This window comes from Podarcis pityusensis (genome assembly GCF_964106645.2).
Source record: "Podarcis pityusensis genome assembly, chromosome: 3".
Classification (NCBI taxonomy): domain Eukaryota; kingdom Metazoa; phylum Chordata; class Lepidosauria; order Squamata; family Lacertidae; genus Podarcis; species Podarcis pityusensis.
Window position 1 is genome coordinate 57,949,308 of NC_138026.1, and position 23,192 is coordinate 57,972,499.

General features: G+C 40.3%; 1 protein-coding gene across 7 annotated transcripts in view; it reads left to right on the forward strand.

The window, feature by feature from the left end:
- Positions 1 to 23,192, forward strand: part of LAMA2 (laminin subunit alpha 2) — a 380,508-nt gene that overhangs the window by 140,294 nt on the left and 217,022 nt on the right. For all 7 annotated transcript variants that reach the window (XM_080999463.1, XM_080999466.1, XM_080999467.1 and 4 more), the window contains exons 6-10: positions 6,256 to 6,345; positions 11,855 to 11,972; positions 12,865 to 13,043; positions 13,484 to 13,583; positions 17,269 to 17,429. In XM_080999463.1, coding sequence (XP_080855589.1) covers positions 6,256 to 6,345; positions 11,855 to 11,972; positions 12,865 to 13,043; positions 13,484 to 13,583; positions 17,269 to 17,429 — 648 coding nt within the window. The remainder of the gene's footprint in view (positions 1 to 6,255; positions 6,346 to 11,854; positions 11,973 to 12,864; positions 13,044 to 13,483; positions 13,584 to 17,268; positions 17,430 to 23,192) is intronic.

Below are 23,192 nucleotides of genomic sequence, written 5' to 3' on the forward strand. Positions count from 1 at the left end.
AATTACAGGCGCGGAAGCCTGTGAACAAGGAGGCTCGGTGGGCACCATCGCGCCCCCCCCCCGAAATCGCAAGGGAGCCTTTTTAAAGGCTCCGGAACGGCAGCGGGGGGAGAAGCGGTGCTGAGAGCCGCTACCCAGCTTGTGAAGCGAAGCCGCATCGCCATAGCCGGAGAGCGCCGATTCCTTCCTGAAAATTGGATTATAAAGTAAAACCTGTGAGTAAGACTGAGATCTAATTGGGATTACAATTACCTTTTGGAAATTTGGCTGAAAACGGGATTGGCTTAAAGTAAGGAAGTCAGCCTTTCCCGGACTGCATAAGGATAAAGCAAAGAAGGATAAAAAGCTGCAACCGCTGAGAGATCGTAAAGAACTAAGAGAACCAGACATAAACTGTGAATTTTCCCCCTTTTGGTAGGCAGGAGCAAAAGGGGGAGGAATTTGTGATTAGAACCTGCCAGAAAAGGATTTTAAAAACTTTTTACCGCTGTGTCAAACACCCCTGAAACGGACTGCCGGAGCAAAGGAACCTGGAGAGAGAGAACTGTCAGTGAGTTAAATGGTTACTTGGATTGTTACATTGTTTTAAACTACTCAGCTCAGGAGAGATATTAAATTACTGGTTGGTTGAACTTTGAAAATATAAGAACTGTTACAATTGACTATTGGGAAACCTCAGGGGAATTTTTGACTGTAAGACATTTTGTTTAGTTTTGGAAACTTTTTCCCCCTAGAGGACACTTTGATAATTGTTGCAATTTGGGTTGTAACTACCAAGGCAGTGGAAATTTCCCTTGAAAAACAACTAACAGCTGCGAGAGTGACCTTGACTAGGCATGAGTGGTGCACCAGAAGAGACAACAACCAGGTCTGGGAGACAATACAAAGCAAAATCTTCACAGCGTAGAGTTTCAGCCTCAGGCATCCCAGTGGCACCAGCTGCAACTGGTCAGACAAGAACAATAATGTCATCAGATCCTGTAACACAAGCTTTGGTTAAGATAAATGAGTCTTTGGAATCTCTGACAAAGCAGGGGGTGGAAAATAGTAGAAAATTGACAGAACTCTCAATTAAACTTGATCAGAATACACAAAGTGTGAATGAATTAGGGAAAAGGGTGACATCTAATACAGAATCTATTAATAAAATATTAGAGGACTCTGCCAATATACGTAAAATTGCAGAAGAAGCCAAAGTCTCTGCTGATGAGGCCAAAGTCTCGGCGGATGCTACACAGGAAAAAATTGTACCAGTTTGCAAAAAGCTAGAAGATCATACATTGGCCCTGTCTATGCTTGAATTGCAGAGGAGAGATAGAAATTTAAGACTACGAGCGGTGCCTGAAAGTGAAGGAGACAACTTGGCGAACTTCCTTTCTAAAGAATTTTCGGATTTCTGGCAACAGGAGTTAGAGAAGGAAGAAATCAAAATAGTCACTGCTTTTAGACTGGGAAGAGCGCAAGGCAGGAAGAAGCCAAGGGATTGCCTAATAACATTAGGATCAAGAGAGGAGAGAGATAAAATATTGAGCCTGCATTTTCAAAGAACACTCGAGATTGAAAAGTCTTTTGTGGAGATTTTTAAAGATATTCCAAAGGAAATCCTAGACGCAAGAACATACTATAAAGAACTGGTCGGATTGCTGAAGAAGAACGACGTACTTTTCAGGTGGGAATTCCCGCAAGGCCTATCCTTTAAATTTAAAGGTAGGAAAATAAGGATAAGATCAGTAGAAGATCGAGATCAATTTCTGAATCACTACAGGGAAGACATTCTGAAAGGAACAGTCGGAGAGGAAATAACATCAGAAACGAAAGACGCAACAGACATTTTAAATTTGACGTTTGGATTGAAATCACCGACAGAAGAAGAACAACTACTCGGAGCGACAGGAGGCAAATAGCTTCAGGATGGCCCTGCAACTTCTAAGTTGGAATTGTAATGGACTTAATCTTCCGCGAAAGAGGAAAAATGTATTTCACTTATTGAAAAAAGAGCAGTTGGACTTAATTTGTTTACAGGAAACTCATATAACAAGATTGCATAGGAAACTACTCGTCAACAAGAGATTAGGCCAAGAATTTATTTCATCGGACAAAGTTAAGAAAAGAGGAGTGGTAATCTAGGCAAAAGAAAAACTTTCCCCAAAGTTTATATTTAAAGATGAACAAGGAAGATATTTGGCAATTGAAGTGCAAATCCAAGGTGAAAAATTTTTGATATTAGGGATTTACGCACCCAATGAAGGGAAGTCAGAATTTTTTAAGAAGTTGCATGAGACATTGTTGGACTATTTGGATTACAACTTAATCATGATGGGAGACATGAATGGAGTGGTATCTACAAATATGGACAAAGCACAAAGACAGGTAATCACCAGAGATGGGAGACTACCAAAGACTTTCTTTGAAATGACTGAAAATATGGACTTGATTGATATTTGGAGAACAAGGAACCCTCTCGAGAGAGAGGGAACCTTCTTCTCTGAAGCAATGATGACTTGGACCAGAATCGATCAAATTTGGATTACTAGTGGGTTGGCTCCAAAGATTAAGAAAGTGGAAATCTGCCCAAAGACTTGCTCCGACCATAACGCCGTGAAGATGGAGATGAAATTCACAACAACTGGTCAATTCAGATGGAGGATGAATGACACCCTGTTCCGAGATGAGGAGATCCACAGAAAGGCCCAAAAAATTTTAAAGGACTATTTTGAAATAAATTTAAAAACTGATGTAGAAAAAAGAGTGATCTGGGACGCAAGTAAAGCAGTGATGCGAGGATTTCTAATTCAACAAAATTCAGTAAAAAAGAGAAAGCAAAATGAGAAGAAGGATAAGATCTTGGAAAAGATAAAAGAAGGAGAGAAGAAATTGAGATCAAAACCAAAGTCCCAGGAGATTTTGAGAGAGATCAAGTTATACCAGACACAATACATGGAATTGATGAATCAAGAGATTGAATGGAAGATAAAGCAAATGAGACAAAAGACATTTGAATCTGCAGATAAATGTGGTAAGCTCCTGGCTTGGCAATTGAAGAAAAGACAGAAACTAAACACAGTTACAAGCCTAGAAGTGGATGGAAAGAATATATCTAAACCTAATGAGATTAGAAACTGTTTCTTGAGTTATTTTAAAAAATTATATTCACAAGGACCGCAGAAGGAGGAGGATATAGATGAATTCCTTAAAAAGTATGGATTACAAAAAATCTCTCATCAAAGTAAGGTGGATCTAAACCAGAGAATAACAGATCAAGAGATAGAGGGTGCCATTCAGAATATGCAACTGGGCAAATCTCCAGGACCAGATGGACTGACTTCCAGATACTATAAAGCTTTGAAGGAGTGGTTGGTACAACCGTTAAAGGAAGTCTGCAATGAGATCTTAGAGGGGAAAAGGGCACCAGAATCATGGAAAGAAGCGTATATTACACTCATACCAAAGACAGAGACTGAAAAGACTCAACTTAAGAACTACCGCCCAATATCATTACTTAATGTGGATTACAAAATCTTTGCAGACATTTTGGCAAAAAGACTGAAAAGAGTGTTGATGGAGAAGATTCATAAGGACCAAGCAGGCTTTCTCCCAAAAAGGCATTTATCAGACAATGTGAGGAACATAATAGACATTTTGGAATTATTAGAGGTGAATATAAACACTAAAGCAGTTCTGATCTTTGTGGACGCGGAGAAAGCCTTTGACAATATTTCTTGGAGTTTTATGAAAAAGAATCTTCATGGGATGGGGGTAGGCCAAGGATTTGAGAATGGTATGGGTGCCATATACGCTGAACAAAAAGCTAAGTTGATTGTAAATAATGTGATAACTGAAGAATTTAAAATAGAAAAAGGGACACGACAGGGGTGCCCAATTTCCCCATTACTTTTTATTTCTGTTCTGGAGGTGTTGCTAAATATGATTAGAGATGACCAGCAGGTTAAAGATGTACAGGTCGGAGCTAAACATTACAAGTTAAGGGCCTTTGCAGATGATTTAGTACTTACTTTACAAGAGCCAGACACTAGTACAAAAAGGGTGTTGGAGTTAATTCAAGAATTTGGTCAAGTGGCCGGATTCAAATTGAATAAACAAAAGACTAAAGTTTTGGAAAAAAATTTAACAGTCATGGAGAGGGAGAAGTTCCAGAATGAAACAGGTTTGACAGTGGTTAAGAAGGTGAAATACCTAGGGGTTTATTTGACATCTAAGAATTTGAACTTGTATAAAGACAACTATGAAAAATGTTGGTCAGAAATTAAAAAAGATCTAGAAATATGGTCAAATTTGAAATTGTCAATGTTAGGCCGAATTGCAGTTATTAAGATGAATGTATTGCCCAGAATGTTATTTTTGTTCCAAACATTGCAAATTCTTGACAAGATGGACTGTTTCAAGAGGTGGCAGAAGGACATTTCGAAATTCGTCTGGCAGGGCAAAAAGCCCAGAATAAAATTTAAAATACTGACGGATGCAAAAGAAAGAGGGGGGTTTGCCCTGCCGGACTTAAAATTGTATTATGAAGCAGCAGCGTTTTGCTGGCTGAAAGAATGGATGCTCCTCGAGAATACAGATATCTTGGATTTAGAAGGTTTTAACAATACATTTGGTTGGCATGCATATCTATGGTATGATAAAATTAAGGTGCATAGGGCCTTCAAAAATCATATTGTCAGAAAAGCATTATATAATGTTTGGATAAGATATAAAGATCTGTTGGAAAGTAAAACCCCTAGATGGTTGTCACCCTTGGAGGCTAAGGCGTTGAAAAAGCTTAATATGGAAGCCGAATGGCTAAAGTATTGGGAAATTTTGGAACAAGATGGAGATAAGTTGAAGTTAAAGAGTCATGAGAAACTGAAACCCCAAGTTCGAGATTGGCTCCATTATTATCAAATAATGGAGGTGTATAAACAAGACAGGAAAATTGGCTTCCAGGTGGAGAAATCAAAATTAGAAACTGAACTGTTAGAACCCAATACTAAGAATTTGTCAAGAATGTATAATCTGCTGCTGAAATGGAATACACAAGATGAAACAGTTAAATCAGCTATGATTAAGTGGGCACAGGACATTGGTCATAACATTATGTTTGCTGACTGGGAATGGTTGTGGAACACCGGGATAAAATTTATGGCATGTAATGCCTTAAAGGAAAATATTATGAAAATGATCTATAGGTGGTACATGACCCCAGTCAAGCTAGCAAAAATCTATCATTTGCCTGATAATAAGTGTTGGAAATGTAAAGAAACTGAAGGTACTTTTTATCACCTTTGGTGGACGTGCCCAAAGATTAAGGTTTTTTGGGAGATGATATACAATGAAATGAAAAAGGTACTTAAATGTACCTTCCCTAAGAAACCAGAGACCTTCCTCTTGGGCATTGCCGGCCAATTGGTGTTAAAGAAAGATAGAACTTTTTTTATGTATGCTACGACAGCAGCAAGAATACTCATTGCAAAGTATTGGAAGACACAAGATCTACCCACCCTGGAAGAGTGGCGGATGAAGGTGATGGACTATATGACACTGGCTGAGATGACTGGCAGAATCCATGAGCAGGGGAAAGAGACCGCAGAAGAAGATTGGAAGAAATTTAAAATCTATCTTAAGAACTATTATAAAATTGAGGAATGTTAAAATGTCGAGGTTTCGAGAAAGAAAAGGAGATTACAGCGACATAAGATTAAGCTGAAGAAAAGAATAAGAAAAAATATATTTGATAAAATTAATTAGAATTTGCTGAAATAATTTTGGAAATTGGGATGTAGGAAGGGGAGGTTTGGGGGAGTCCGAGAAGTGAGGGATATGAAAAAAAGGATATGAAATTGTACATGTTTGTATGTCTTTTTATTTGTTTGTATTGTTAAAATTTTTTTTTTTGTAAAATCAATAAAAAATTTAAAAAAACAAAAAGAAAGAAGAGCTAATTTGTCCGTTTTGGAACATGATAAAAAATAATACACAGTTTTCAGTGTATTCATACCCATTTCCCGCTGAAATTTGAAATACAAACTATCGACATGTCTTAAAATATTTCAAAATTGTTAAAAATATTAAAAAGCAAATTTCCATTAGAAGTTCACAGTTGTTTGAATACTACACTTAAAACATATTAATTGTGCTTCATTGAATTTGTTTTCAATCTAATTACTTTTGTACATAGTGCACTTTCTTTAAATTATTTAATTTAAAGTCTGTGATATAGTTAGAAATGTATTAATTTATTTTTATATTCATTTGCAGTATTACTATTCTGTGAAAGACATTTCTGTTGGAGGAATGTGCATTTGCTATGGCCACGCAAAGGCATGCCCACTGAATCTAGCTACAAATGTATGTATATTTCAAATCTCCTTGAACCTTAAAAAGGAGATCATTATAGCATCTCCTAGGGTTGCCATATATCCTCTTTTTCCAGGATATGTCCTCTTTTTTAAAATGAGAGTCGTCATAGTGATCCATAGTTAAAAGTAGAAATTGGCAAATGTGTCCTTTTTTCGGCTCTTCAAAATATGGCAACCCTATCAGACACCTGCCATCCTTAAATATATGGTTTTGATTGCTAATGTTTAGAGAGGTTTGATACTGAAAGCTTTCTCCAGCTCAATTCTATGCATGCTTGCTTGGAAGAAATTCTTATTTCTGTTGGGTTCAGTATGTGTGCATATTATTGAAGCCTTGGTTTATCTATCATCTGTTTTGTAATTCATTGGTTAATTGAAATTATATAAAATTGTATATTTCAAAATCTCATTATTAGCGATGTGGCTGAAGATACTGCCATTTTTGCCATTGCTCCTGGTATTTTGATATTGGTTGAATAGGATAAGCATAACTCTTCATAGCAACCACATTCCCCCAGAGTATACCAATATGTCATCATGTAACACTGTTAGTAGATAGATTCAAGTTTTCAACTCCCCTTGCATCCATTGGCCATAAAACTTGCAAGGGCAAAGTGCCAGCAAAGGGGGTATCATTTCACTTTTCTCTGGGCCTTTACCCCTCCCAAAGAGGTCAAGAATATTTGGGCCATCACTAATGAATGACATTAATTTCTTAAGCGTGTGAAACAACTTGCATGTCAATACACAGAACCAACCAGTTGTTATGCTGTCCCTTTTTTGGTAGATTTTTTTAAAAATAAAATAAAATCACATTCTTTCTTAAAAACAACAACAACAAGCAAATAAATAAGACATAGCATAACTAGAATATTTACATAAAATAAACAGGACACAAAATCTATTTCTCAGACCAGAAGTGTAACGCTGTGCAGGCATGCATTATTGAATAATATATAGCTTAATGCCAAGATAGTTCTAAGCAGTTTATAGAACATAAAGATCTTTCACCATCATCATCATCATCTGCACAGCAATCTGGAGCTGACTCCTTTCTAGCATGTCTGGAATTGATTGATTGATTGATTGATTGATTGAATTTATATACCAACCTATACCTGGAGGTCTCAGGGCAGTTCACATTATTAATTTATTTAATTAATTAATTAATTAATTATTAATTAAAATGCACACTAAAACAACCCATAATTTAAACATAAGCACCCATAATTAAAATATGCAATAAAACAATCCCATTAAGACACAGCAATCAAAGTATGCCACATCCAAATATTCAATGAGCCTGGCAGAGGGAAAACTAGCCTTTAATACAGAACTTGAGTTATACCACACTTTCAGCTTAATTTATGTTGGGTTGCCAGGTCTTGTGATTGAGCTGAGCAGGTTTGGGATCCAGGCTAAGTTTCACTCCTCCCCTCTCCCCTCCCACAGTCTTGCCCCCATCACTCCTTGAGAATATCCCCTTTTCAGGTTATGCTGGCTTATGTTCCACCAGGCTGTGCCACAGCTGAGTGGGATGAGGTATTTAGGCCAGCATATCTCTGACTGAGGTGGATTTGGGGGCTTAAATCTACATAGACTACCTGAGCTGGAGATCCTGATCCTCAGTCACGAATACCAGCAAACCTAGGGTAAGGATTACTCCCTCAACCAGTTGCCAATGTTAACACCACACAAAGTCCGTAGGGAATGAGATGGACTTTCAGGTATTTAATTTTCTATATTATTAAGTTTATACCCTGATTTTCTTCCCAAAGGAGCCCACCAGCAGCAAAATACTACATTTTAAAAATTCTTACTTGAATTGCAATTTTTGCCAATATGACAGCATGCTTACAGAATATCTCTAGATGAACTCCTGTGGCCATCCTTTCGTTCATCCCATTATGTTTGTCATGCTGTGCCTTATAAAAGTAAATGCTATCCATTTAATAGATGCCTGTAAATAAATTATGGTTATTACTGTGATGATGTCTATGCATGTTGTCAAAACTGAGTGACAAATTGTGCAGGTTTGGAAAGTCACGTGTTTTCTTGAAACGTATTTTGTTTTGCCTGGAGCTTCAAATTCTGTTAAATTAATTGCTTTAAAGAACAATAATCAAATACCTAACAATTAATTATGGTTTTTGCACTTCATTCCAATAACAAACATACATATTTTAAAAAGCTGATAAATGAACAAAAGCATTTTATTGAATTTTCAGTTACGTCAGAATTTAAAAGTGCTGGCCAATAATTGTTCTGAATGTAACTCTCATAGAATCCTAGAATTACAGAGTTGGAAGGGACCTCAGGGGCCATCTAGCCCAACCTCCTGCAATGCAGGAATCTCAACTAAAGCATCCATGACAGATGGCCATCGAACCTTCCAAGGGAGTCTGTCCCACTTTAAACAGCTCTTACCATCAGAATGCCCTTCTTGATGTTTAGTCAGAATCTCATTTCTTGTAACTTGTAGCCATTGGTTTGGGTCCCACCCTCCAGAGCAGGAGAAAACAAATTTGTTCCATGTGACAGCCCTTTAGATATTTGAAGATGGCTATGATAACTCCTCTCAGTCCCTTCTTATCCAGGCCAGACATACCCAACTCCCTCAACTGTTCCTCATAAGGCTTGGTTTCCAGATACTTTGTCATCTTGGTTGCCCTTCTCTGAACACATTCCAGCTTGCAAAATCCTTCTTAAATTGTGGTATCTGGTACTGGACATGATACATTAGGTGTAGTCTGACCAAGGCAGAATAGAGTGGTATTATTACTTCCCTTGATCTGGACTCTAGACTTCTGTTGATACAGCCTAGAATAGCACTAGCTTTTTTTGCTATTGACTCATGTTCAGCTTGTGGTCTGCTAAGACCCCTAGATCCTTTTCACATGTACTACTGGCAAGCCAGCTGTTCCCCATCGTATATTTGTGCAGCTGGATCTCCCTGCCTAAGAGTAAAACTTTACTTTTGTCCCTACTGAAATTCAGTTTGTAAGTTTTGGCCCTGTTTGCCTGTCTGTTAAGGTCATCTTGAATCCCGATTCTGTTTTCTGCGGCATTAGCTACCCCTCCCAGTTTGGTGTCATCTGCAAATGAGCATCCGCTGAATGCTTTCATCCAAGTCATTTATAAAGATGTTGAACAACAACAGGCCCAGGACAGAACCCTGCATTACCCCATTTATCACTTTTTTCCAGGATGAGGAGAAACTATTAATGAGTGGTCTTTGGGATCAGTTAATCAACCAGTTACAAATCCACCTAACAATTACTTTGTCCAGTCCACATTTCACCAGCTTCTCAGCAAGAATATCATGAGGGTCTTTATCAAAAGCCTTACTGAAATCAAGATAAACTATGTCCACAGCATTCCCCTCATCCACCAATCTTGCCACTCTATTTATATATATATTAAAAAAAGATTCATCTGTCAGGACTTGTTTTTCAGAAACCCATTCTGGGTCTTAGTAATCACAACATCCTTTTTCTAACTGTTCACTTAATTATCTGTTCCAAGACCTTTCCTGGTATCGATGTTGCTAATTACCTGGGTCTTCTTTTTTCCCTTCTTGAAGATGGGGACAACATTTGCCCACCTCCAGTCTGCAGGAAGCTTGCCTGTTCTCCAACTCTAATCTGGACATAGTATAAATGCCTAATTTAAGATTCTATATACAGTATAGGTTTCCAAACACAGAGCATGATTCAAATTTAAGGATATTTTTTGCTGTTTTGAAGAGAAGAGAATTGTACTATTAAACTAGAGCAGCTCATAGGTTGTATTAATATGTAAATTTAAATTAGGGTATCAATTGTACAAATTTATATATAAAAATACAACACTTAATATTTCACAGTGCTATTGAAATCCAATACTGTTTTTTCCCCATATGCATAAAAGCCTATGTCACATTTCACTTCTCAAGTCCCATCTAGGGATGCTTGAGGTATTATGTTTCTGTGAATTCCAATGCAAAGTGACCTGATCTACACCTCCCACACTAATGTACAATTTGGAACATAATTATCCTTCTGATTTTGCACTTCTTTCAATTTTGTGATATGCTTTTAGCTAAAAAAAAGTAGTGTCAAAATGCAGAAAAAATGCAGTGAAACATTTTGAAATGCACATGTTGTGATAAACTACACTGAGAAATGTGTACATTGAGACAGAATGGACTATATTCATCCAATCAATTATGCTAGCAGAAGCTAATGCAAAGACTCCCACTTGCACAATGGGAATTTGTCCACTGTTATTCCCCCGCATGTGCCCTGCACAGTCCCCAAATCTGCTCCATAGGGTTGGGGGAACCCAACAGAAAACATGCCTCCAGGCTACACCGATTACAAGCCAATATGTTTAGAATTTTGATAAAACTCTGTTTAATTAAGTATTTAAATACTATTTAAAAATTTGTTTAGCAGATTAATGTGGGAAAGTAACAGAACAGACTAACGCAAGAGCACATGCAAAACTGACATAGACTCACTTGCCCATCCCATGTCCATTCAAACATGATACAATCAAAATTATGCCGTCCTCTAGTTTAAGTAAGGCATATGGGTATAGATGTGATGCCAAAATAATGAAAACAGTTAGAGAGCAATAAAACTGTCCCATATGGAAGGCAGCATAAAAGACAGCAGATCAGATAAAAAGCATTACTAGAGATAGCTGAAACATTTGTGTAGTTCAGTACTATTAAAGTTTGCTTCCATCATGCTTAATGGGTCTTACTCACGGGTTGGTACAAAACAAATCCTGGTTCACTAAAAAGGTCTTCATATCTCACCAAGTTAAACTTGTTTGACACATTTCAGCTGAACGGCTATCTTCAGTTTGGAGTCTTTCTATTGGCTGCATCTATCTTTAAAGTGAAGCCAAAGACCTCATTAAAGGAGACCAGGCGTTCATTAGCTATTTTGATCAAGGACATATCTCTTACTTTAAAATTTTGTGTTTAAAACTTTAGGGAGCAAAATATTTAACAAAATTCTTACAATAAAATGACATGAAATAATTCTGCTCACTAGACAACATCAGAAGCAGCTCCCCAGAGCTGCTGTGTTAGCTTCCCCACATGCATATCTCTGCTACTTACTGGGAGAGAAAGGGGATTAGTCAAGGTGGTCGGAAGTTCAGCGCAGTGCAGTGCAAACACACTAGCAGAATCAATCTGGTGGTCCTGCCAGTGCATTTGTACCATGCTGACCTCCCTGCACCTTGTCCCTCTGGCAGTGAATCACCTGCCAGCAAGTTAGCGTGTCATCCTGGCTGCTGTTGGTTCTTGGCAAATCAAAGTTGACAGGACATCTAAACCAGGCCTTTCCCCTTCCTCTCTGCGTTAGCTACTCAGCACATCTGCAAATCCCTTCTCCCTAGAGTACCAAGAGACATTGCCTGACATTTTCCAGTTGTCTAAGATATTCCTTTTGAGCTGCTCTAATGTTTTGCCTTTCTACTCCCTTTTTAAACAACTCAATTAGAGATCTTCCTGTCAATGTGAACACAACACATGTGGAGAAAGTTGTGATCGGTGTTGCCCTGGATTTAACCAGAAGCCTTGGCGAGCTGGGACCTTCCTTGTAAAGCATGAGTGTGAAGGTAACGGAAAGATTCCAATTAGATGTTGTTTATGACATTGGTAAAAAAAACCCAGACAAGCCAGCTCCAGTATGCCACTGCAATCAGGCCTGGATAGGGCCTGATGCCAGCTGGAGCTGGCTGAGAGAGCAGTTTAGGACACAGTTTGGGACGCAGTGGATCCCAGGCCAGCTCAGCTTCAACCTATGTGTGAGCTGTCTGCTGGTGGGGAAATGCATGGCCACCTCTGCTTCATACGATAAAAGCCTGCCAGAGTAAAAGGTCTTCAGCAACTGGTGAAAAACAATGAGGCAGAGAGCTGTTTTATGTGTGCCAATAATGTCAATGGGAAAAATGTAATCATAACTTTGCATTTAAAACAATGATACCTACTAGTAGTTAACCCTGGTGAAAATGTTATCTTTCAAGTATGCTGTAGGTAAATAATTTTGAACTGGAAAGTAGCTATCAAAGGGTCCAACCATTTGTAATGATTTAATACTGGAGGAAAAAAAGGCATTGCAAAAATAATGGCCTTCCTCTATCCAACGCTTTTATGATCAACCCATATACTTGGAAAAAGTGATGTGCCTGTACTGATTTTAAAATGATACTTTGACATGCCTAAAGTACAAAGACTGGAAAAACCATTGAGGATTGTCCCTCTACTAACAAAATGATTTGAAAAGGAAATATCCAGAAGAATGCTTTGACATCATTTGTGAGTGGTCCCTTATTAATTTAAAGACCAGAAAAAGCTGTTTGTAGATGAGATATTTATGCTATTTGTTTCAATACACAGAGCGCAAGTGTCAAAATGATGAAAGAATATTGTTAAATCTCTGGTAAAATGTTGTTTCTATATGTCTGCACCAATGCGACGTTTGCTAATACACTTTCCCCTTTTTTTCAGCTTGCAATTGTCATGGGAAAGCTGAAGAATGTTACTATGATCAGTCTGTGGCAGAGAGAAAGCAGAGTCTGAATATCCATGGGGATTACATTGGGGGTGGAGTGTGCATTAATTGCACACAAAACACAGCAGGCATCAACTGTGAAACCTGCATTGATGGGTACTTCAGGCCAAAGGGGGTAAAGTATGACCCACTCTTATCTTCTGTAGCCCTAGACATAATTTTCACCATAAGGTGCTAGGTTATTAAGTAGCAAAGACGCTGTTTTGATTGCCATTTTTGGAAGGTTAAATTCTAATTCTGACAGCCTACTAGCGGCCTTTCACAGTGGGAAATCGGTAAAGGAGAGATTCACAAGGATATGAAAGTAAACTGTGTTGATATGAAAGACTTCACTGGAGGGTCAAGGCTTCCAGCTAGTATTTCTGCTTGAATTGAAGCAGGATGCAATCCAATAAACATCGCTTTCCTATCAGGAGGGGCATGTTGTTTACCAGAGAAGAGTAATATTAGCGCAATTGCCAGTGAGAGGAATATGACAAGCTTTTGAATTAAGGGTTTATGTTTCATAATTTTTCTTTTGTCTGTAACCTTGTTGCCCTTGCTTTCCTTACACAGGTGCTCCCAGCTAGTCGCAATCCATGTCGGCAATGCCATTGCAATACTATTGGCTCTCTAGATGGTACATGTGTCAAGGATGAGAAACATGCTTTAGGAGGTGAGAAATTTTTTTTGGGACTGGGTCGCCATGTTAAACATTACATGCCACATTGTTAAATCAAACGTTAAGTAGTAACCTCTTTTCGCTTTCCCAATGCTTTCAGAAATACCATCTCACAGGAGACCTTTTCAAATCTGCTTGCCTACTTTCTTGTAGAGTTCTTCCTTGGAGACCTAATCATTCGACCCCCCTGCCATTCTGTCTTACATTCTCTATCTTGTGACATGCACATTTGGGGAAACAGGAATCTCTTCCCTATGGACTTCAGGTTTTTCTTCTCTCGCTCTTGTTGTATATGGAAAGGCGTTGCTCAAGAATTTGTACAAAAATACACACTGATATGTATCCCATCATTTCCCATATGCCTGCCAAAGTTGGTCCATGGGGGTGGAGGGGGGTAAAGATCTGGTGCTCTGAGTGCAGCAGGACATGATGACATTTCCTTGCTCTCTGTAGGAATTGTACTGCAGAGGGAAAGCATGGCATTTTTATATTAGGAAGGTCGTCTTTTCAGGGCGGACTCTGAAGATTCTTCCCGTGCAAGAAGTTCTCACATTAGGCTTGCACTTTTCATGATAATGACTTATGGGTGTAGTTCCATGAATGAAAAGGTGTGCATTAGAAACAAACTTTCACTGCAGGCAGGTCCCAGACTACCATGCCTAGTCATTCAGGCAAGCAAGGATTGTTAGATATGTAGCAAGTATCCAGTTCCTTTTGTTTTTCTTAATGAAACTCATTCTAAGGCAAGATTAGAACCTCTGCCTTAGACTCCTCCTTTACCACATCTAATTTGCATAAAAATCCTATTACATGGCTCCTCAGAAGTAAACCCCATTGAGTTCAAGGGGACTTCCACCTAGGTAAGTGAGTATAGGATTGCAGCCTACAGCACATTCACTTCGGGCTGACCTTTTAAAAAATAAAAGAAAAGAAATGATACCTATCCAGTTGAAGAAAACTGTGTATTGAGCCCAATAATGAGTCGCTCTTACAATTTGCTGCTGTGAAGTCGGGAAAAATGCTTGGTGTCCATACGCTGTAAAGCCCCCCCCCCCCAAAAAAAACCAGTTCTTTAATCTATGTAAGCTGGGAAAAGATGGTGCTTATCTGAAGGAAAGGGTGAAAAGCATATTTCTTTTCCCCAATGGATTTTCTCTATATATTTGCAAATCAGTATGAATGCACATTAGGTATACTGAAATTGACTTTGTTGGTGCTGGCTGTTTTCTGTATGGAAAGAAATGTTTATTTGGAGTAAAATGCAAACCTGCTTCTAAGGTATCTGTCAACCCAAGCAAGAATAAAAATGCACTAATCCTAGGAGTATAATGGGAAAGGATGATAATGAGTGATTCTCTCCAAACTTAAAGCCTACACATCTTGTCTTTCTGGCACACTGAAGCAAAGGATTATTGGATACAGCTATAATGTTAACAATTTATTCTCTGGTCACATTACAGCAGTATTTCTGTGCTGGTACAGTTATCTGCTGCACTAGCATTGTTAAAAGAAAGCCGAGCACTATAATATTTACCAGAAATTTGTGCTTACCAACTGACCAGGAGCTGGGCTTGTAGATGAATCTGTTAGATTTATCTCCCTAAGTTTTTCAGATACCTTTGTTGAATGTTCATCAATCCTAAAGTATTCAGGTTGGCTAACTGTGTTCCAGCTCCCTTTGTTACAATCCACATTAAAAAAAATTCAGTGGATTTAAAATCACTTCTCAAGAAAACCACTTGACATTTTAAAAGTTCTTCTTTTTGGATTGGTGATTATTAATAATCAAATTTTGGAAGTTTGATTCATTTAAAAATGATTTGTAGGCTTAGCTATATCTACTTCATTTCCTCACTGTGGGAGGAAATAGGTAATCAAACTTATTGTTCAACCTCCAATCTACCATTGGGAAGAGTCTGAAGGATGTACAATGGCTGCATGTTCTGATTAACCACCAGGAGCTTTTCTGCAGCTGCCTTGAGGTGGAGGGGGGCTGTCTGTACAGCAGCATTGAAAATCTGAGATGGGCCAGGGTTCTCTGTGGAGTTTGGGCCATACTTAGGATTCTGAAGTGGGAGGGTTGGAGAAACTGGCACTTGGAGACCAGGTGTTCCGCTATTTCTGGCCAAGTCTTGGCTGGCTGAACGGCCTGGCTCTCCTGGTCCACATGGGGGGCTGGCTATGTGCTCTGCTTCCATGTGACTTTGAATAAAGGGGTCAGGGGTCATGTGTCCTTCAGGGCTTGGGTCCACTCGTGGGCTCAACAGAGCTGGCTCCCCTTCACTGGAGGCAGCTTTCTCTGTGACAGTCACCCTCTTCTCAGCAGACTCCATAGAAGGCAAAGCTAAGAGTGATCTCTCCCCTGACGACGAGGAGGAGGAGGAGGAGAGTGAGGATTCTGAAATGACAGCACGTCTGCCATGATTTTGGCCGTGATTTTGGCTGGGCACTGTCGGGCTCTGAGTGGTCAAGACAGAGAGATCGGAAGGCAGTTCCAGAGGCAGCTCAAACTGCTCCTCTGCCGAGATGGATGACGAAACACTGCTGTCAACAGGCTCTGTGGTTGGCAGCTGCTGAGAGAAGACTTCAAAGAGGCCCATATCCTTGCCCCGGTTGGTGGTATCAAGGCCCAGCCCGTCTCCCAGCGTCAGGAGCTCGGAGGACGATGACTCAGGGCTCTCTCTGAGGGCTTGCATGGAGGGGGTGTTTTTCAGCACAAAGTCCATTATGTCAGACGGGAGAATGTAACCCTGATCTGAGACCGTCATGAAGTTCATTCATTCATTCATTCAATCAATCTACCTGCATAACTCCACATGTAAAGAGGTTTGAGCTTGTTGCTCCAGTCCAGAACAAATGGCTCTCACAAGTCACTCTTGAGTTCCTATACCAATAATTTTAAAACTTTCACTACTTTGTAACTAAGCCAAGTTTTACTGCCTGTGCAACTTTTTCTGAATGCTGTTTGGAAAAGCACATGACTCTGATTTTTGGAAAGTTAGTAAGTAAACCATTTTAAACTCACCAAACCTGTGGTCTTTTTTGTGCTAGGGGAAGCGGGAAACTTTGGAAGGGCAAGTTTTAAAGGTCCAACGGCCTATATTTCCATGCTTTACTTTGCCGCACACTTTGTGCTTTTAAATCTCTGCTGGAGTTTTCTCACCTAAGAGTACTTGTCCCAAACCTGGATCTTGGCATGCAGTGAACTCTCTTCTCTATATATTTTCCATTTGCACCAACAAGAAGAGCCTCCTGGGTCAGGCCAGTGGCCCATCTAGCATCCTGTTTTTTCAAGGAAACACTGAAGCAGGGTCTGAGCAAAAGAGCACTGTCCTCTCCTGTGGTCTCCAGCAACTGCGATTGGGAAATATTACTGCCTCCAGCTGTGGAAGCAGAGCATAGTCATCATGGCTAGTAGCCATTGATAGCAGTCTCCTCCATGAATTCGTCCAATCATATTGTAAAACCATCTATGTTGTTGGCCATCACAGCCTCCTGAGCTGTAAGTTCTCACAAGATCTGGATCCTTACTGTGGCCTTACTGTGCCTTTATTAGCCTGAGTTGTTTTAATTAAATACATGAGTGTTACTTAACCTCTCCTCGCCTGTCTGTTTAACTCACTGAGTTTATGTTAATAAGCATCTAGCTGAGCATGGTGTTTGCTTGCTTTTGCTACAGACCAGCTTCCTGGCTTCTGTCACTGTAAACGTGGCTTTGGAGGAGAAAGGTGTGATCGGTGTGCATTGGGTTACAAGGGATTTCCTTACTGTCAGCCCTGCAACTGCTCTCTGGATGGCAGCTTAAATGATGACCCTTGTGAAGGACCCTGCAGGTGCAAGGTATGGATTACAACCTCTCTTTCTTTCAGCAAGTATAAACTTTTCATCTGTGCTAACAAAGATAAGAAGCTTTGCCTTCATCCATTTTTTTCTTCTGTAAGTCCCTCTGGCAGTGCCTGAGTGTCAAACAAGTGTGACCCCCAACCTTGAAGTAAGTATTTCTGATGTGAATGTGATCTCTTAATCTTGAACAGTGAATGGGAATTGGAGCCGCTTAAGTACCTTTGCTAAAACAGTCTCACACATGCACACACAGACATAGAGCTATACAGATAGTAAATTGCTATTTAAAATTATGTTTCTTTATGGTGCGGGGGGGGGGGATCTGTGTTGACAACAACTTAGAGACCCTTAGGTATTTCTTTTTAAATGAAGCACACAAATTTCCTTTGCAGATTTGGTTTAATTTGGCAGCAGTACTTAATCTCCCTTTCCTGCTTCAGAATGAGGGCAATAGGATGGACCTCGTCACACAGCCAAATCTGATTGGCTACATTGTGCTGTGAAAGTGTCATGTTTATTACATGATCTCTGATTGGATAGGATCAAGGACAGAGAAAATAACAGTGCCGAGGCAGCATGACATGGTGGAAACAATGATTCTGAGCAAGCAAGATAAATCTAAAAGTATACAAGTTAGGGTTGCTTTTGCTGACACTTTAAACTACCTTGCCTGTCCCCCTCCCCATGATGGCAACATTCACATCAAAAGCCCGACTTTGGAATGAATGGATGTTAAGACTGGTTGGTGGAAATATTATGGAGTAAGCAGGGTTCGACTTGCAACACCGATGGTCCTGTTTCACATTGGTGTTTTGTTTTGGTTTTTTGTTTTTTAATGTGTAAGCAAATTCTTGAAGTTTTCTTTCCTTAAACAAGCCCCAACTGAGACTGAACTAATTCATTGGGGAAATATTGGGTTCAATACTCAATACCCTGTGATCTTCAACCAATTAGATCAAAATTACTACAGTGTTAGCTTAACAGCCCTGAAATCTGCTCTGGGTGTTAACACTTTTATCACTTTGCACATGCATAAGACTTTGCACATGCATAAGACTCTATCAGAAATAAAAAGGCTTCCTGTCCAATTTTTAATTTCCAAGTAAGAAGATGTAGAGATTCCAGGACTGGGTAAATTATATATTATATTCTTAAAGTGAAAGGTGTGTACCCAACCCACAACATCTACAGTGCATTAGACCTAACAAGCCAAAGGCTGAGAGAGATAAGTGTGAGGATTAATAATAATTTGTAGTAAAATATTGATACATGAACCAGAAATTATTCTGAGTGAAATCATACATATGTTCTCATTCACAGGCATAAATATACATTATGGTAACATGTGCAGGTAGTACCAGCCCACATATCCTTTCTCAGATGTTGAAAAGTATGTGGCATTATGTCTTCCTATGAATGTTTCCCTGCCCCCTACTCTGCTTGTTTGTTTGCAGCTTAGGTTAATGTATATGTTGATGCCACACCACAATTTTCCCTGGAGGAAGATACAGAAGTAAGTGGGTTGGTGGAACCTACATGTCTTCCTATGTAGCTTGATCCTCACCATTCTCAGGAGTGTGACATCTTAAAATTCACAAGTTATTTTAGGTTAGCAAGCTATTATCTTGGGACTGTAGCTTTCACTAGAGATGTAGGAACATGCCTCAATCTGTTCCAACATTGAGTCACACTTTCTTCCAGTATTTTTTGTTCCACTACAATTGGTTTATTTTGCACAAGTCTTCCTTCCATTTCATTGTCTGCTGATGCAGAACTGTACAACCTTCCCTCTAGTTTCAGTATTTTCAGTCTCTGAGACTTCCAGATCACAAGAGAAGATGTTGTAAAGTATTCCAGCTATGTATGTGTCTCTGTCTGCCACAGCGGTGCCTTCATGCTCCCACTGCCCATTACCTTTAACTCCAGAGGCGACAGTCATGGGTCCATGAAGATTTACAGTTCTGCTGCTACCAAAGCCAGATGTTTTGAACAACCACTGCACAAGGTCAACCTCAAAGTCTGTGACACGTTTACTGTCAAAGGAGGGGAAAGAGAACTTGCAGACACAATGTAAACTGAAAGCAAAATGCTTGTGGAAAATATAGAACACAACCTGTTTCTTCCCCAGTGTGCAAGTATAAAGGAAGTTAAATGTAAATTATTTTCCAGCCTTATCCACAACCTGCTTAAGAACCAACTGTATTGAACACAGGGATGCGGGTGGCGCTGTGGGTTAAAACACAGAGCCTAGGGTTTGCTGATCAGAAGGTTGGCGGTTCGAATCCCCACAACGGGGTGAACTCCCGTTGCTCGGTCCCTGTTCCTGCCAACCTAGCAGTTCGAAAGCACGTCAAAGTGCAAGTAGATACCTCCAGCGGGAAGGTAAACAGCATTTCCGTGCACTGCTCTGGTTCGCCAGAAGCGGCTTAGTCATGCTGGCCACATGACCCGGAAGCTGTACGCTGGCTCCCTCGGCCAATAAAGCGAGATGAGCGCCGCAACCCCAGAGTTGGTCACAACTGGACCTAATGGTCAGGGGTCCCTTTACCTTTACCTTTACCTCTGATAGAATGTGAACTAGGCTGACAAGCTGTTAGGAGAGATATCATGCATGTCTGAATGTTCCTTAGTTAACCCTCAAAATCAGGAATTGATTACATGGGAAGAAGCATGTAGTCCTATTCCACTATTATGGTCAACGCTGTCAAGCGGACCGATAAGTGGGGCAGTCATGGTCAGAGAGCAAAGTAGGTGGTTGTGGTCCCTTTTACCCTATTATGCATTGCATTTCAAAGCTCTTGTGAAATTCCTCTTACTGCCCCTTGAAAATAGGACAGAGCTGGAAAACAAAGTGGTCACATGTACAAAAAATGCTCCTTGGAAAATGTGTGCACTTACCACTTCCTTTGTGCAACCTCCTTTGTTCCTTAGCTTCAAAGTGTGATGAAATTCAAGCAGTAACATGTAAAGGAGCAGAAGGAGGAGGCACTTAATGTGCTACATTAAATGAGCCACTGTTCATATTGTATTCATCTATAGAGAACAATTTGAGTTGGTGTAACCCCAGCCCACCTTCGCCCACTACCTAATAAACTGGGAGAAACAATATTACATTTTCAGGAGGACAGGGTATCTGTTTTCCACTCGGTACTCTTAATTATTTATTAATTGCCTACCCACAACAAACAATTGAGATTAACTGGGCCCTCTGCTTTTGGTTTATCTTCCCCCACTTCTTTTTCTTTTTGCAAATCAAATCGATGTTAGCTTTGCTGCTTCTTTCACTAGCCTGACTCCAGGATAGTATCATAACCAGAACAGATCCAGTTCACATGAGCAAAACTCACTTTTAGGCCATATCCTCAGAGTGACTTCTAAAACTTTCACCCAAAGGTATTAAGGTTCACATCCTGTTGCTTTGCTTCCTGAATGAAACTCTGGAAATAAATCTCTGTCCTGGAAGTCTACAGAAAGTTGGTGATGTTTGCTGGCACTTCCGTCAAGGGATATATGAAAAGGATTTTCTGGATATAGGATTAGTAGGCTCATAGTAATAAAATCTGTATTTAACATCTGCCCTCATATTTTCTCTTTTTGATCTTAAAGACTTTCCTTTTTCTTTTCTTCTTTCTCAACGGCTTTTCTTTTCTAAGGTATCCTAGAACTCCAAAACTATTTTAAACCCTTTTCTTCATGTTAATTCTATATCTTTGGCTGCAAGGGAAGCAAGTAACTTTCATTGGGCATGTATGAGTAAACTATTGCTAGCATGATACTGGCCGTAATAGGCTAGCCATCATTTCCAAATTTGAAGGAGCAAAAAGGGTTTTCAGCGGCGCGCACAGTTTGTTCCATCTTTTAGATTTAGGGGAGCTAGTCTCAAACGTTTGTTGGGGGAGACCTAGGTTTTTTTGTGGGGAGAGTTATTTGTCCTGTCTTCACGCTTTTTATGATGGAGGACCGCTGTAGCCACCCCCAACGACACGTTCTCAAGATGGAGGGGGAGGGAACAGCTGCAGTCGCCTGCGGTTCCTGCGCAATGTTTGCCATCTTGCCAAAGGTTGCAGGCAGCTTTACCTGCAGCAATTGCATGTTGATTGCCCTCTTAAAAGACAAAGTCCAGCAACTGGAGGAACGTGTAGCTACGCTCCAAAGAATTAGAGAGCTGGAGCTCTTCTTGGAAGCAACAGAGCACACCGTCTCCACCAAGGAGGAGACAGGGGACTCCCCTGAGAAGGAGGCTAGTTCACCAACACAGGAGCCAGATATATGGAGAAACGTGACTCAAAGAAGTAGGAGGCCCAGGGTTCGCTCTGATTGTTTAGAAATACACAATCGCTTTGAGGTCCTCTCCCCTAGCATGGAAGACGAAGAGCAGACTCCATTTGAGGATCTCTCCCTCATTACAGTCAATCAGGTATATGAAGACGAGCAGCAAAGTCAGTCCTCAGGGAATGTGCAGGCGACCTTGGAATAGACAGCTCACGGAAGAACCCCGACCAAACCTAAGAGGAGGCGTGTAGTGGTGATAGGGGATTCCCTACTGAGGGGAACAGAAGCAGTGATCTGTGGGCCTGACAAGATGTCTCGGGAAGTGTGCTGTCTCCCCGGGGCTAAGATCCAAGATGTAACTGAACGACTGCAAGGAATCATAAAACCCACTGACAAATACCCCTTCCTCTTGGTTCATGTGGGAACCAATGACACTGCATGCAATAGCCTCCAGAAGATCAAAAGAGACTACGAGGCTCTGGGCAGGAAATTTGTGCATATAAATGCACAAATTGTCATCTCATCTGTCCTCCCAGTTGAACGACATGGCCCAGGGAGAGAGGGAAAAATAGTAGAAGTGAACAGCTGGCTTCGCAAATGGTGTAAACGGGAACGGTTTGGATTCTTAGATCACGGACTGCAGTTTCTTGAAGATGGACTTCTGGCAAGCGATGGGCTGCACCTCAAAACGGTTGGGAGAAATGTTTTTGCCAAAAATCTCAGAAACCTCATCAGGAGGGCTTTAAACTGACTAATGTGGGGGAGGGAGACAGTGCTCCTGAAGGTAGGAGTCTATCAATTGATGAAGATGATCATCCAAATGTCATAGACCAAATGGAGCAAACAGCACGCAGACCTAGTGGTGGGAGGAAAAAATCCTTAAAAATAAGAGACACGGGGGAATGATTAATGGACTTCAATGTCTGTACACTAATGCGCAAAGCATGGGAAATAAACAAGATGAGCTTGAGCTCTTGGTACAGCAAACTAAATATGACATAATAGGCATCACTGAAACCTGGTGGGATAAGGCCCACGATTGGAATGTAATAATGGGGGGATACAATCTATTTCAGAGAAACAGACCAGACAAGAAAGGAGGAGGAGTGGCGTTATATGTCAGGGATGTGTATACCTGTGAAGAGATCCAAGATTTAGAACTTCAAAGCCAAAGTGAGAGCATTTGGGTCAAAATTAAGGGAGAGAAGAATAACAGTGACCTCATTGTGGGAGTTTACTATAGATCCCCAAGCCAAACGGAGGACATAGATGATGCCTTCCTGGAACAGATGGCCAAGCATGCAAAAGGAAGGGAGATAGTAGTAATGGGGGACTTCAGTTACCCGGATATTTGTTGGATGTCAAACTCAGCCAAGAGCATAAGGTCAGACAGATTCCTCACTGGCCTTGCAGACAACTTCATTGTCCAGAAAGTAGGAGAAGCAAGAAGAGGAACAGCCATTTTAGATCTGGTCCTAACCAATGTTG